This window comes from Drosophila serrata, unplaced genomic scaffold (genome assembly GCF_035046125.1).
Source record: "Drosophila serrata isolate PLE 108 unplaced genomic scaffold, ASM3504612v1 contig_228, whole genome shotgun sequence".
In the NCBI taxonomy this organism is placed as follows: domain Eukaryota; kingdom Metazoa; phylum Arthropoda; class Insecta; order Diptera; family Drosophilidae; genus Drosophila; species Drosophila serrata.
This window is the reverse complement of record NW_028257126.1, coordinates 1,335,759-1,351,901: the sequence shown is the minus strand read 5'-3', so window position 1 is coordinate 1,351,901 and position 16,143 is coordinate 1,335,759. Positions and strand designations below refer to the sequence as shown.

Here is a 16,143-nt window from a genome sequence, read left to right as displayed (position 1 = left end):
GGGGGGTTTCGCAGCTTCCAACTAAGTGATGCCCATCAAACACACGCCACAACAAAAAACAGGTGACAATCACATTTTTTCCATACAAAAAATTACAAATAACATTTGTCGCTAATTCAATTTATTGTGTTGCATTCTGTGTGTTTATTTGCATTGGCCATTTGTGGTGGGTCGGGTTGTTTACATTGGCCATTTCACACGTCATTATGATCGCCGTTATATAGGCTATATTACAACGTTAAGTGCTAATAGGTTTTTTTCTTCCTTTTCCTTCGTCTTGCAATCCTTGATGCGGCAAAGAATGCTTCTTGCGTAGTCTCCTTCTCGAAAAGTCTTTTAAAACTGGCGTGGTTGGGATTTTTTTTTGTAACGATGCTCACACTAGGTGGTGCTTTGGTTTTCGAATCTTTAACCTTAAGTCCTGCATTTGTAGTGTAACCTGGATCTGGAACTAAGGATGTATCTGATGATGATTCTGTGAAGGTAACGGAATCTACGGGGGAAGTAGAATCTCTCAGGAGGAGCGCGAGCATCGATTGTTTTCCGCGGCTTCAGAGTTCTGCAGCGCGCCGACGACGCAGATGTTTTCAGCGCTTTCCTCCGTCCCTGTTGCGGCACAGTCATATTTACTCCTCACGTTCCTCTCGCTGATGGTTTGTGCCGTTTGTTCAGCGAGGTAAGGGCTAAGATGGAATGAAGCTGGATAAGCACGAAATAGGAGGTGGAGGAGGAGTAACTAAGAGAAAAAGAGCAGTCAACGCAGGAGGAACAATCAACACCGAAGGCGGACACGAATGTATAAAGCGAGCCAGAGCTTTTTATATAAATAGTTGCAAGTTTCTGCATATTCTTCAGTATATAACTTTCTGTCGCAGATAGGAAGGAAAAATTGAAAGTATATACAATTGGTGTAAAAAAAAAAAAAACAAATTTAAGATTTTTTATTTGATTTTGATTTTTAATTACATACTAAGGTTTGGGAACATTCAAACGCATTTTAAATTTTAAGTTCCTTAAACAAAGGTACATTTTTATGTATATTTGGAAAAAGTCAACCCTAAAAAACGTGACGAGCAACCAAATATAATTTTTAATTTTCGTTTTATTTTTAAATGCCATTATTTTAAAGGCATGTGTTAAAGCTTAAATATTTTATTAATTTTTTTTATTTGTCGCCCGCGAAAAATTCACCATTTATGATGTTTAAATTTCCCGGCAATAGGAGAGGATTTATTTCTTCGCTGCACCTGGTCACACTTAAACGTCATTGTGAACCGACAATTGACACAATACAAAATATATTAAAGTTAAAAGAATAAATTAAGATTTAAAGTTTAAACGGGATAAAATTAAAACTATGCCGCCGACTATCAACAATTCGGCAATCAACAGCGCCGCCGACAAGAGACCACAGCGGCAGACGGAGCGCAAGTAAGTGGCCAGATAACCAAGCCAAAGCCAACGCCGGAAGTCATACACAAATTCTTTGCAGATCGGAGATTATTTGTCGCGTAAAGTATGGAAACAACCTGCCAGACATACCCTTCGACCTGAAGTTTCTTCAGTACCCCTTCGACAGCCATCGCTTCGTACAGTACAATCCCACGTCGCTGGAACGAAACTTCAAGTACGATGTGCTGACGGAGCACGACTTGGGCGTGACGGTGGATCTGATCAACCGGGAACTGTACCAAGCCGACTCCATGACCCTACTGGATCCGGCTGATGAGAAGCTGCTCGAGGAGGAGACCTTAACGCCCACGGACTCTGTGCGCTCCCGCCAGCACTCGAGAACAGTCTCCTGGTTACGAAAGTCTGAGTACATATCCACGGAGCAGACGCGCTTCCAGCCGCAAAACCTGGAGAACATAGAGGCCAAGGTGGGCTACAACGTTAAGAAGTCGCTACGAGAGGAGACACTGTATCTGGACCGCGATGCCCAGATCAAGGCCATAGAAAAGACCTTCAGCGACACCAAGAGCGAGATCACCAAGCACTACTCCAAGCCCAATGTGGTGCCCGTGGAGGTGCTGCCCATCTTCCCCGACTTTACCAACTGGAAGTATCCCTGCGCTCAGGTCATATTCGACAGCGATCCCGCCCCCATCGGGAAGAATGTTCCCGCTCAGCTGGAGGAGATGTCACAGGCCATGATTCGTGGTGTGATGGACGAAAGCGGCGAGCAGTTTGTCGCCTATTTCCTGCCAACAGAGCAGACGCTCGAGAAGCGGCGTGCCGACTTTATTGCCAACGAGCTTTACAAGGAAGAGGAGGAGTACGAATACAAGATAGCTCGCGAGTACAACTGGAACGTGAAGACCAAGGCGTCCAAGGGCTACGAGGAGAACTACTTCTTTGTCATGCGGCCGGATGGCATTTACTACAATGAGCTAGAGACGAGAGTACGCCTCAACAAGCGCCGCGTTAAGGTTGGCCAGCAACCCAACAATACTAAGCTGGTAAGATTTTCTTTCCCCAAGCACATACTCATAAATTATTATTATTATAAACAAAAATATACTCTAAATTAATATTAACCCTTTAATCTTTCCTAGGTGGTTAAGCATCGACCTCTGGACAGCATGGAACATCGTATGCAGCGCTATCGCGAGCGTCAACTGGAGGTACCTGGCGAGGAAGAGGAGGAGGTCGATGAGGAAATGGAAGTGGATGAGGAACAGAAGCAGGTTATTGCCGAGACAGAAAAGACCGGCGAAGTTGCCTCGGACAGCGCAAAGACGAAAGAAGATGGTGGAGATTCCCCGGCCCAAGTGGCAAAGGATCGACAGTCACGCTCCCGGACTCGCAGTCGCAGCGGGTCGAGCTCGGGCTCGGGCTCTGACTCTGGGTCTCGGGCCAGCAGTCGATCCAAGTCCGGCTCCCGCTCAGCCAGCGGCTCCCCTAGATCGCGCACAAACTCGCCTGCAGGATCCCAGAAGTCTGGTGCCGGCTCACATAAATCAGGATCAAGATCAAGATCGGGTACACGTTCACGGTCGCGTTCGAAGTCCGGCTCCCGATCTCGTTCCCGCTCAAAGTCTGGTTCCAGGTCCCGTTCACGGTCCCGATCCGGATCCCGCTCTGGCTCTGGATCCCGGTCGCCCAGCAGATCACGCAGTGGCTCGCCTAGTGGCTCTGGAACCAGTACTGGAAGCGGATCAGATGAGGAATGAAGAGTTTCAGCATATGACTCATTTATTAATAAAACGAATTGAATATAAAGCCCTTGTGGCCGAAACCCATCAAAATAAATTAACTGTTGTTTTATGGGGCCCATCCACAGTAGAACCATGTTGGCCGAGCCTCTCGTCGAGCAAAAATTTCATTTGGCACCAACTAGTGGCAACATGCTCGCAAGCATAATTTGCTGGCAAATCTTTGAGAAGCAAACATGGCAACGGACAACGACAGCGGTTTAATAAAAATAAAGTTTTCAAATAAAATAAATAAATTGTTTTGACATTTTAGAGCTGCGCTATCACGTGTTCTACTGTGGATAGGCCTCATTCGTTTTCATATCTTCCATATTTGGTTTCTGTCGCGTTTTCCAAACCTTTAAATTGAAAAATTTTAGTCGAGTTCGTAAGATTTCCATTTATGTAAATAGATGAAGATGAGTGCAACAGAAATTTAAAATTAATTTAAATTTTGGATAGATAGCTGCTAGAAGCATCATGAAATTACACTGATTTTTTTAATCTGCGCAAGGTATTATAATTTCGGTCAGATATAATTTTCAAAAATATAAAATAATCGTCAGCTATGTTTTAAAAGCTCAATCAACGCTCACTTGTTAGCAGAAACCGATTTATTATTATGTTAGGTTAGGTTAGGTTAGGCCTAATAACTATCTTAAAGAAATATATATGTATAAATACTAGCTGTACCCTGCCACGTTTCTCTGTGGCATATTGTGGTTAAGAGGGCACTTCTGAATACATCAAGGTTATGGCAAAAGCATCTTCCTGGCATAAGGTGAAGAAGGCAGTCAGAGTTGTCGTGGGCGGATTCAGGACTCTTTCTTGCACATTTAGTTCTGTGAAATAGGCACGTTGACCATTCTCCAAATTGACTGCCAAGTGAACTACAGCTGGATAGCGTTCATGAATTGGGAACGAAAAAATTCGCCATGCAGCCTCGTTGCTGCTTATGTATCTTCCAGCCTGGTATTGAGAGATTTTATCGACAACTTGTACTGCATTGCTGTCACAATTTTCTGCCTGAACACCAAAAACTGCCATATCGCTGCCTTTATTCACGTACTTGCAGATATATTTAATCGATTTCACGGAATTGCAATATTCTACGTTGATGTGCGCTTTGTATGATTTTGACAATTGTGGTGAGTATGGAACCACCCAACGATTGTCTACCTCAATATCACCAATTCTCATGTTTAAAGTTGCCGAAGTCCCTTCATCTTCAGTTGACCGTCTCCTATACAGAGGATATCCATCGTCCCCTGTTACGGTGTTGGCTGTAAATGCTCGAGGATATCGCTTGGAACACTTCCCGTCTTCCATTCATGGTGAACATGGGTTGAGGGTACCACAAAGGCCATGGATCATGTTCTTGATGATAACATCATGCAAATCCGTATCAATCTCGACCCGTGGAATCTCAGCGCATATCACAACGTCGATTTCGTCTGGAGTAATTTTATCATACAGCCAAATCAGTATGTGCGCATGCGGCAATCCTCTCTTCTGCCATTCTACTGAATACATCCAGCACCGCACAGATCCAAAAACTCCATGTTTCACAATGAAATCCATCAGTGACTTGAGCTTTTGTCTGAAAACACGGGCTGTGATGTCATGCCTATCCCTATATGATTGTCCAGGAAATAACAGCTGTACTATCTCGTCCCAAGCTGGATTGCATGTGAAGGTGATAAATAAATCTGGACGGCCGTAGCAACGAACATGTGCCATGGCATCTTGAGCATATTCCTGCATGTGGCGTGGACTACCTATGTATGAGGATGGCAAAATCGTGAGCTTTCCAACGTTGGTTGTATTACGGTCATTCATCACAGCATCCCGCAAATGGATATATTCAATCAGGAGCCTGACAGTATATGCAGACCTGATGCATCCGGCCAATAACGACATTGCGATTCGAGCTGTAATCAACAGTTGGATTATATCTGAATGCAAGACGATTGTATTGCAGGTTTTGATCTGCTGCAAGCTGTAAACGCACTTCAGCTATTCTTGCCCTGTCGCGTTCATTATTTTGAGAGTGAATCAAATCGATTGCTGCAGAACGCGACTAACTCTCAATCGTTTTCTCTCAAGCCTATCTGCTCGTCTTTCTGCTGATTCCTCGTTGTGTCTCTCGGATGCAGGCCCGTTCTTCGTCAGTCATATTCGTAATCTTACGTGTGTTTGCTTCTGTATTGCAAGTACGACGACCCAAACTCGACTACTTGGGTGGCATGACTTCGTTTCTTACTGAACCTGAACAAAAAAATAAAATTTTTATCTCCAATTTCTTCTTTCAAAATGTTTTGAATGTTTGACAGGAAATGCTTTGATTCAGCTGGCTGCCTGTAGAAGGCGCAGCAGTAGCGGCACGGGGAAACGCTAAAAAAAAGTGATATATTCGCAATTGCAGATAATCTATCAACATCAAAAGTAGACAATAACCGATCTGGGACCTTAACGCATGTTCTCTAAAAATTTGGGCTTAAACGGATCAGAACTTTTCAACTTTCTTCTTTCAATATGTTTTGAATGTTTGACAGGAACTGATTTGATTCAGCTGCCTTCCTGTAAAGGGCGCAGCAGTAGGGGCACAGGGAAACGCTAAAAAACTGATATATTCGCAACCGCAGATAAGCTATCAACATCAAAAGTAGAACATAACCGAGCTGGAACCCCAACGCATGTTGTGTAAAAATTTGGGCTTAAACGGTTCAGAACTTTAAAAGTCTATGAAGGATGTAGACACGAACAGAGCATTTTTATATATATAGATATATATTTTTACGAAAATAAGAAAATTTACTGCTCGATTGTGATTTCTGATTGTAATAAGTTTAAATTGTCTATTTGGTAATAGTGAACCACTATGACATGGCGAAAGACGACGTACCCACAACGGCGCTGGATATATTGGCTTAACTAGAACTATTAGGGCTTGATTATTAGGCTTGTTTTGCTCATGCAGGACAAACTGTTTTAAATATAAATATTTTCGCACTTTTAGATTTAGGATTCAGGAAGAGAGCAGCGAGACTGAAAAAATTCCCGATTATATTATTGAATTTCTACAAAATTGGGAAATGCTACCATTTTGTTAAACAATTTTAGAATCCTTCTGGGATCTCGGTCATTTGCTGAGTATCCAGCTACTAGACCAAAGTTTTGAAAGAACTTCGTATGATACGATTTTCCAAGAAATAATATTGTAGTCAGATTTTTATAAAATTAAATGTAAAATTCTGAAATATCAAAAAGGCTACATGGCTGAGTATTTTGAAAAACATCGAAGTTCTTTTTTTACTCTTGCAAGTTTTTTTTTTTTTTTGTCAAAAGTTTGCAACGCAGGGATGGAGTCATCTCTGATCATTCCTACAACAGCTATATGATAGCTATGATAGATATGATAGAAGTCTAGTTAAAAAAAAATAGTTTTTTAATTTTCCAATCGTTCCTATGGGACCTATATGATATAGTCGTCCGATCCCGCCCGTTCTAACTTATATACGAGTGAGAGTACATTGCTAGATCGACTCGGCTGTTGGCGCTGATCGAAAATTACAAAAATTATAATACCCTGCAAGGGTAAAGTATAGTTTTTCCAATTACAAATTGGTTTTTAAATTGATTAATTTTTTGTTGAATTGTCTATGTAAATGTAAGCCGTGCACATCTATTTTGGAATTTTACTGTTCTAGCAGCTGTTTCGGCATTTATCAAGTGATCTTGAACAGTGAACTGTTCTCTTAGATTTGTCCGATCGAAAAAAGTGAAAATATTTTTAATGGCAGAATTGGCAACAATTTAGAAGGCTATTAGAAGTATTGGAAAACGTTTTTCTTTAAGGATCTTCATGAGAAATCAGGAATGTTTTACATTTTAGACTTATAAACTATAAACTTACTTAAAAAGAGAAAAAATTCTCATACAAATTTTAGTTCTCAAGATTTATGGTTGTTACATCAAAGGACAGTAGACAGCCGACAATGTTGATGCTGGTCACCAATATGGATGGCGATAAGACATTTATATTTTTGCCCCAAGTGGTCTCACTAAAATAAAAAAGTCAGGATTATTTTGTTAAGAGTCGTGCTGCCTTATCATTAAAACTATATTCAAACATGAATTTAGCGAATAAACGAAAAATATTTATAAATGCCGCCTTAGTAGGCTTTATGGTAGCTTTGGCAGAAGAGGAAGAGGATGATGAAGGCAATCATCAGAAAATTGCTAGAATTAACCGCCAACGGCGGTGTTGGGTTAACCCGTATTTGCAGCAAAGGAATGGAAGAGGAAAATATGCGAATGTAAGTAATATAAAAAAAACTACTAATTTGTTCCAATTACAGCGAAGAATATTGTGTTTTAGTTTGAGAACTTGACGAAAAATCCAACCCACTTCTTTGCCAATTTCCATATGAGCTTTGATAGTTTTCAAAGTTTATTTTATATGGTGGAACCTCATCTTATGCCAAGGAAATGTTCTCGTAGCGGCGACTTTATACGAGCTGAGCAAAAGTTGGCGGCAGTCCTCGAGTAAGTGGTGCTAAATGGAGTTAATTTCACAAGTTCAAGTGCTTCTTTCCACAGGTACTTTGCCCTGGGAGAGCTGCAACAGGACGTCAGCTTCTCTTACAGGATCAGCAAACAGCATTTCGGAAGCCTTGTTCCTGCTGTGTGTGAGGCCATCGCCCATGAACTAGGTTGGGAGATTCCGCAATGGGAGAAGTACTCAGTCCTGGGAAGTGCCCTCGACTATGAGAACATCTGTAACTTACCAAACTGTGTGGGAGCAATTGGCGGCAGGCTTATGGACGTTAAGCCTCCACTACAGCGCAATCGAGTAAACAAAATTTGTACTTTCATCTGCATTGCATATATAAAAGGGTTGCACTCATTCCAGGACATGGATTCCATGGCAATTTTTGCCGTATGTGACCCCTCCCTTAGATTCACTTACCTTGACGTGGGCGGTATCAGTAACGCCGACGATCCAGACCTTTTCGCCAAATCAAACTTGGGCAAAGCTATATTATCAGACAACTTTTACTTTCCGGAGGACAGCTGTGTAAACGGGTCACCGATGACATACTATGTTGTATCCGACGACAACACATTCCCATTGGTAAAGCGAATTATGAAACCATACAGAGCGAAGACCATTACTAGAGAAGAACGATTCTTTAACGATCGCCTCCACCAAGCGAGCAGTTACATTGACAAGGCCTTTGGCATTCTGAGTGCCAAATGGACCGTGATGCGACGGGAAGTCAGGTGCCGACCTGATAGGGCCAAGGGAATAGCAACGGCATGCTGCCTGCTCCACAATTACCTGATGCGTACAAAGCCAAAGGACTATGCAGACTGGTTGCCGGACCAAGACGAGGCTATGACTTCAATTAACTCTGGCATTACACCAGGTCGCACTGAAACCTACCCAAAATTGGTTAGAGATAGCATAAAGAATAGTTTAATTGTCAAAAAACTGGCATATCAGTGAAGGAAAAGAGCCCACAAGATCACAAGTACGCTTAAAAACTAAATCTTATAATTATTTTAATACATTTTTCTCTTGTTTTCAACTTCTTTTTTGGCAATCTCCTGCAGAAACTCAGTTACTTTGAACACAGCGCGTTGTGAGTTTTGGGGTGACATCCCGGTAAGTAGAGTATCCCAGTAAGCTAGGACGGTGGCATTTTTTGAGACAGGCTGCTCCAGGCAGTGCCTAGTTTCCTTGAGAAAATTGCTTAACATGTCGACAACTGACTCCTGAGATGTCGACGCTGCACTTTTTCTCGGTTTGCCCCTTGTCTTTGGATCCGGCTTGATATTTTCAACGCTTTCCGGTGTTAAAAGAGCATCGGCCGGAATCTCTGCAGATCCTGTCATCCAGTCAGCCACCTCATCATCTTCACCAGCTTCATCTTCTCCATCGGCTTCATTGAGAACAGTTGGGCTGGAAGGTCTTCTATTTTTTAAGAGTTAAAACATTTAAACTCATTGGGCAGTATAAAAGATTAACTTGGCTCTTACGGTCTCTTGATTGCGGGTTGAGGCATAAAGGACATAGCTTCAGCGAACCGCCAATCGATCTGTTTGGTAGCCAGCAGGGGATCGAAATCCTCTCCGTCGAGATGCTGAAATTTACCACAGTCACGCTTGAAATGATAGCGGTAGCTTTCTCTCAAAGAACTCCACGCCTCCTTGCAGTGAGGAACTAAAACAACGCATTTTAATAATTAGAATTGGATAATGTATATCTACATATATGGTGTCCTTAATTACCAGGTCTTTTTACTTCGCCAGACACAGCTTTCCAAGCAGCTTGAACCTTGTCATAATCCCTATGATATAGGTCCAAAACATCCCACAGTAGTGAGCGCCTTTTAATAGAGTGAATTAGCTGCAGTTTTTCCGCATTTGTAAAACACGGTTTTCTTTTACGGGGAGAACTCATTTTTTTCACAGTACACAATACAAAAAAAACTTTACCACGACCTTATAATAGTACTCAGCTGCGTGACAGCACCGATAACGATACAAAATATAATTCGGTAGAATTATAAATACCAAAAAATACTATATGAGTATCAAAAAACACCATCAGTATAAAAAATTTAATTTAAACCAATTTAAAATTCTATTTGCTTTACACACTGTATTAGCTCTTCTGAATTTCTAAATTCATTTCTTTTTTTTTGCATATTTTTGTTCATGGCGGGATCTATTATTTCAAATATGTAAAAGAGTTGCATGTGAGAGCGGGAAACTCCTAACGCCATCATACTTTTAAGTATTTTTAATTTCGTGTCTCCGTACAGGCCTTTAAAACGGACTGACAAACAGCTGACAACTATTTGCCTCTTGCCCTCTCTCACTGCGAAAAAGAATACAAATTATATGTTATGTTAGTTTGTAAGGAAAAGGGGACCCTTTAAGAGACATATGAATTGGAAACACGTAGACCAGCTAGGACATATGTTTCAATATGTGCTTAAAAACAAATAAATTGTTTTAAAATTAATTTTTTATACTGATAGTGTTTCTTGATAGTCATATGGTATTTTTTGTATTTTTAATTCTACCGAATTATATTTTGCATCGTTATCGGTGCTGCCACGCTGCAGTGTGGTAGACTATTAAATATAAATAATAAATAAACAAGACAGGAAGTCCGGCAGACCGCAGTTTACATACCCTTCCAGATAGAACTTCGATCACTATCAAATAATACAATATAAATTATACATATTTATGTTTAAAAACAATAAAAAACAAAAAGTAGTGCCTGCTTTCACTTCATGCACCTTTATACATATGTATATATTATTATTATATTTAAAATTTTACATTATCTAACGATCGTTTCTATGGAAGCTATATGATATACATAGTAGACCAATTTTCAAAAAATTAAAATAAAAATTCTCGAATGATAAAAAAGGTACATATGTATATTAGAGGTGGAGAACAATCGATGGCACTATCGACGCTATCGATGGATTGGTGCTATCGAGCCGCCATCGATAGCGGCGCGCACTCTCGATAGTGGTCAATCGCTATCGTCGATAGTGGTCGATAGTTTGGTTTTCTCATCTTTACCTTAAAATTGTGAACGAAAGCACATTGCGCGGACTTGTGGCATAGTTTTACAACCTGTAATTTATTACAAAATGGATCGTTTTCTTTAAATAGGTAAGATATTGTTATTTTGTTGTTATATTCTTATTTTGTGTATTTATAATGAGTAAAAGCAAAATTTTGTGTGACAATAACAAAAGTGCTACGTGAAGATGCTGATTCTGCTATTACGTTTTGTTGTGAAATACATACACATACACACATATAATTAATTAAAGGAAAACGCCAAACATCATCAACGGCCAGTACTTCCATTACGGACAAAGAGATTTGCGAGTGTAGCAGCACTGACAGTGAAGATGTTGCAACAGAGAAACCAGAACGCAAAAAAAAAATTCAAAATTACAATAATAATAAATTTAATAATTATTTATTATTTTCAGATAAAGATTGTATAACCAATGACATACTTGTATACTTTAAGTAAATATGGACTATTACAAAAACTAAGTAAATTTTTTATTAAGATTACTGCACTATCGACGATAGATTTTCCTTGCTATCGTCGATAGTCGATATTTTATGGAATCTATCAAGCACTATCGATGGCGCAGACTATCGATAGTTCTCCACCTCTAATGTATATCTCAAATTTGATGAAAATCTGCTGTAAACTGAAAAGTGATAATATTTAAATGTATTAATTTCTCGAGCGTTCCTTTGTCAGCTTTATGATATAGTATATATTTATCGGAATATTCATTAAATTGTAGACAAAATTGTATAATATAAATATGTATATATCAAATTTGATGAAAATATGTTAAAAACTGAAAAGTTATAATTTTAAATTGTATTAATCTCTCTATCGTATAAAATGGCTATATCAGAAAATTGATAAAATTCTGTTGAAAACTGAAAAACTTTTTTTGTAAAAATTTCTCGATCGTTCCGACATAAATATATGCGAGTAAGATTATATAGAAGACTATCTGCAAAGTTTCATTCAGATACTGATGCTGATCAAGAATTAATGTACATATGTATATACTTTATTAGGTCGGAGATGATTCATCTCTTCTTCACTGCGTTGCAAGCTTCTGACTAAAATAATAATACCCTGCAAGGGTATAATGAGAGTAGAAAAGGACACGTCGTTCAGCTTCGTCTGGTTGGCTCGCCAAGGACATAAGTTAGTGGGCGACAGGCGAACCTGAAAGAAATCAAAGAGTAGATAATTAACGAGAAAACCATAATCCTCACGAACTTACACATGAATTGAACGTTGCAAACACTGCCAACAGCCGGGGATACTTCTTCGAATGCCACTTCGTCCCAAGTCCAAGGATTTTGATGATTTTCCGCAGTGTTTAAAAAACTGCAGTCGAATTAGCATAAGCCGCAATATTTTTGCTTTCCACTACTTCAACTGCTAGCGATATTATAAAATGAAAAAAATCATTCTGCTTCTGCTTCTGAACAAATCAGAAGTCGCAGTCAAAGCATAGTCAACAAGAAAGGAAGCTAACTTCGGCACGCCGAAGTTTATATACCCTTGCAGATAGAAATTCTATGACTAGGAATCCATACCATATAAATCTATATATATAAAAATGCTCTGTTCGTGTCTACTTCCTATATAGACTTGAAAAGTTCTGAGCCGTTTAAGCCCAAATTTTGACACAACATGCGTTGAGGTTGTTGATAGCTTATCTGCGTTTGCGAATATATCAGTTTTTTTTCCGTTTCCCCGTGCCCCTACAGGCAGCCAGCTGAATCGAAGCATTTCCTGTCAAACATCCCAAAAATATTGAAAGAAGAAATAGGAGATTAAAATTTTAATTTTTTATTCATTTTCAGTAAGAAACGAAGTCATGCCACCCAAGAAGTCGAGTTTGGATCATCGTACTCGCAATACAGAAGCAAAAAGACGTTAGATTACGAATCCATCCGAGAGACTCAGCGGCTGAGAGCAATGCAGATGCACAACGCGAAATCAGCAGAAAGACGAGTAGATAGGCTTAAGAGAAAACGATTGAGAGTTAGTCGCGTTCTGCAGCAATCGATTTGATTCACTCTCAAAATAATAAACGCGACAGGGCAAGGGTAGCTGAAGCTTGCAGAAGATCAAAACCTGCAATACAATCGTCTTGCATTCCGATATAATACAACTGTTGATTATAGCTCGAATCGCAATGTCGTTATTGGCCGGAAGATATAATGCTCCAACTATAGACGAAGTGGCAATTGTCATAGTCGGGGATCAGTTCCAACCTCGAGATATTATTCTCCATCGACGAAACGATCGATTGGTAAACGTCGCAGAAACTCACCGTTGTTACGATGCTTTGCAGTATCCACTCTGGGATGGTGCCGATGGATACCATTTCAATGTGAGGATGGCAGACCCAGTCAATGGTGTAGAAACGAATAAAAAGTGCAGCGCGATGAACTTTTACTCATACCTTACTCATATATTAATGGTTCGGAGGACCGATGACAATCATATATTGAAATGTCGTCAGTTGTTTCTTCAGTACATTGTCGATATGTATGAAAAAATTGAAACAACGTTTGCTGTTCCTCCGATTATATCAGACGAAACTTCGGTCCGAGGAATATATCCATTTGCGGGATGCTGTGATGAATGACCGTAATACAACCAAAGTTGGAAAGCTCACGATTTTGCCATCCTCATACATAGGTAGTCCACGCCACATGCAGGATTATGCTCAAGATGCCATGGCATATATTCGTTGCTACGGCCGTCCAGACTTCTGTTAGCTGTTATTTCCTGGACAATCGTCTAGGGATAGGCATCACAGCCCGTGTTTTCAGACAACAACTCAAGTCGCTGATGGATTTCATTGTGAAACATGGAGTTTTTGGATCTGTGCGGTACTGGATGTATTCAGTAGAATGGCAGAAGAGAGAATTGCCGCATGCGCACATACTGATTTGGCTGTATAATAAAATTACTCCAGACGAAATTGACGATGTGATATGCGCTGAGATTCCACGGGCAGAGGTTGATATGGATTTGCATGCAGTTGTCATCTAGAACATGATCCATGGCCTATGTGGTACCCTCAACCCAAGTTCACCATGCATGGTAGACGGGAAGTGTTCCAAGCGATATCCTCGAGCATTTGCAGCCAACACCGTAACAGGGGACGATGGATATATCTGTATAGGAGACGGTCAACTGAAGATGAAGGGACTTCGGCAACTTTAAACATGAGAATTGGTGATATTGATGAGAATGGAGAAACGAAGAATATTGTATACCAACAAGTATTACAGAATTAAATGAATTTGAAAATTAATCTTTTTTGTTTGACTTATTTCTTATGCGTGCAACCGCAATATTCCACAGAAAAACGTGGCAGGGTACAGCTAGTATTATATGTATATGTATTATATGTATATATACATATATATATGCAGCTTTACATTCACAGATTTGAATTTTTCTTCTACTTCATTCATTCAGATAGCTTCAAAACTAAAAGACTAGTTTGCGTAGAAACGGACAGGCGGACATGGCTAGATCGACTCTGCTGTTGATCCTGATCAAGAATATATATACTTTATATAGTCGGAGGTGCCTCCTTCACTGCGTTGCAAACTTCTGACTGAAATTATAATACCCTGCAAGGGTATACAAATCAAACAGAGACCAAAATCAAAAATCAGCAGCAGTCGCCGCTTTTCGTTTTCTTGCTTTCCGCTTTGCTGTTGCTTTTGTCGTAGAAGCAGATCCCGCAAATAACTGTCGACCGTTTCTCGTTGTCTGCAAATAAGTGTCTTTTCCTGACACTTTACGAAAAAACTCAGAGAGCAACCGAAATAAGAGTGCTTAAATGAGCTCGCTCGCGCTCAGAGCGAAACCGTTTTTTTTAATTCTGTTTTGTTCTGGTTGTTCCAAACCGTTTTGTCGTGTTCAGTGAAGCAAAAAGTCTTTTGCATATGTATTGGTATTAATTGCGATCGTGAATTGAGTGTGTCAAGTTGAGAAATATTTGTTGTGTAAAATGGGAAGAAACTTAAATAAAAAAGTGCACCAATTCTTTAAATTTAATTTGGAAGAAAACAAGTCAATTTGTAGTGTTTGCGGCATTAAATTGTCCGGCAATCATTCAACAAACTTAAGACGGCATTTAACAACAAAACATTTGGACATTTTCAATGAACGGAACAATTCTGGATATTCAAAATTCACCAAATGTGAAGAAAAACGAAAAATACTAGTAATAAAGCTTAACACGTAATATATTAAAAATGTTATAAAAATATATACGAGTATATATGTACACTCACCAGAAAAAGTGTGCGTACAAACTTAACGAGCAACTTTGATGTTAAATAAAAATAGTTCTATGGAAGATATTGACTTAATTTTTTTTTAAATTAACGACACATCTATTTTTAAAAATTATAGCCAGTCTATATATATGAAAGTCCTTAAGGACAAGTTGCACCAAAGCGCATCAAGATTGGGTCTGGCAGATGATTTTTGGTTGCAACAGGATAATGACCCCAAGCATACTTCGCTTAGTTTGAAGCTATGGTTGCTTTTTTATACCAAAAATCAACTGCATTCATCGCCTCAGTCGCAGGACTTAAGCCCCATAGAGGATCTGTGGGTTTTTCTGGAGCGCAGGATTCGTCTTCGAACAATTACATCGAAGGATACGTTGAAGGATGTGATTTTGGATGAGTGGAGTAAAATACCACCTGAATTCACCGAAAAATTGGGTTATTCAATTCCAAAACGCTTAAATGGGACAATAGATAGAAATGGGTATCCTCCTTCTTACTAATTTTATCAATGCCTTAACAATAAATGGTTTTTTTTTATCTTAATTGAATTTTGTACGCACACTTTTTCTTACCTGAAAATATGGGTATTTTTTGTTTTTTAATTTTAATTAAAAAAGTAGTGGACGGAAATAAATAAAGACTGGCTATAATTTTTAATAATAGATGTGTCGTTAATTAAAAAAAAAAAAAAATGAAGTCAATATCTTCCATACAACTATTTTAATTTAACACCAAAGTTGCGCGTTAAGTTTGTACGCACACTTTTTCTGGTGAGTGCATACATATATGTACGTTCGAACGCATTTAATGCAAATAAAAAATATAAAAGCAAATTATATTATTTCTTTTCACAACAACGAAAGTAAATGCAAAGACCGTTTGCGTTGAGTTTTTCGGTCAATCGGTGTTTTGCTGACTCTCATTGTGCGAGCGTTTCTCATTTCGCTCTTTAGGCAATGCTCATTGAAAGAGCGACACACAAAGAGCTCAACGAAAAACGTTCAACAGAAAACATAAAAGAATACAGAAAGAG

At 39.3% G+C, this 16,143-nt stretch overlaps 2 protein-coding genes and 2 long non-coding RNA genes across 4 annotated transcripts; 2 read left to right on the top strand and 2 right to left on the bottom strand.

The window, feature by feature from the left end:
• Positions 1-1,231: 1,231 nt before the first annotated feature.
• atms (RNA polymerase II-associated factor 1-like protein antimeros) lies at positions 1,232-3,252 on the top strand. Its single transcript, XM_020957205.2, has 3 exons — positions 1,232-1,431; positions 1,493-2,459; positions 2,556-3,252. The coding sequence occupies exons 1-3, from the start codon at positions 1,358-1,360 to the stop codon at positions 3,171-3,173; spliced, it is 1,659 nt and encodes a 552-aa protein (XP_020812864.2). The 5' UTR covers positions 1,232-1,357; the 3' UTR covers positions 3,174-3,252.
• LOC147644149 (uncharacterized) lies at positions 2,690-3,745 on the bottom strand. The gene is made up of 2 exons (XR_015271014.1): positions 3,554-3,745; positions 2,690-3,147 (listed from the first exon to the last, which is right to left on the bottom strand). It is a non-coding gene; the product is annotated as an uncharacterized LOC147644149 (long non-coding RNA).
• A 4,908-nt stretch (positions 3,746-8,653) lies between these two features.
• Positions 8,654-9,754, bottom strand: LOC110187764 (uncharacterized). Its single transcript, XM_020957227.2, has 3 exons — positions 9,492-9,754; positions 9,240-9,423; positions 8,654-9,174 (listed from the first exon to the last, which is right to left on the bottom strand). Exons 1-3 carry the CDS (start codon positions 9,661-9,663, stop codon positions 8,763-8,765), a joined length of 768 nt encoding a protein of 255 aa, XP_020812886.1. The 5' UTR covers positions 9,664-9,754; the 3' UTR covers positions 8,654-8,762.
• Positions 9,755-10,704: 950 nt separating this feature from the next.
• Positions 10,705-11,297, top strand: LOC147644148 (uncharacterized). The gene is made up of 2 exons (XR_015271013.1): positions 10,705-10,901; positions 11,066-11,297. It is a non-coding gene; the product is annotated as an uncharacterized LOC147644148 (long non-coding RNA).
• The last annotated feature ends 4,846 nt before the right edge of the window (positions 11,298-16,143 follow it).

Bases quoted from the DNA above. Each gene is read 5' to 3' on its own strand.
- LOC110187764 (XM_020957227.2), bottom strand. From the start codon at position 9,663: ATGAGTTCTCCCCGTAAAAGAAAACCGTGTTTTACAAATGCGGAAAAA. The intron at 9,424-9,491 runs GTAATTAAGGAC...GCGTTGTTTTAG, and splicing joins TGGCGAAGTAAAAAGACCTG to TTCCTCACTGCAAGGAGGCG. The intron at 9,175-9,239 runs GTAAGAGCCAAG...CTTAAAAAATAG, and splicing joins CAACCCGCAATCAAGAGACC to AAGACCTTCCAGCCCAACTG.
- atms (XM_020957205.2), top strand. From the start codon at position 1,358: ATGCCGCCGACTATCAACAATTCGGCAATCAACAGCGCCGCCGACAAG. The intron at 1,432-1,492 runs GTAAGTGGCCAG...AATTCTTTGCAG, and splicing joins CAGCGGCAGACGGAGCGCAA to ATCGGAGATTATTTGTCGCG. The intron at 2,460-2,555 runs GTAAGATTTTCT...AATCTTTCCTAG, and splicing joins AACCCAACAATACTAAGCTG to GTGGTTAAGCATCGACCTCT.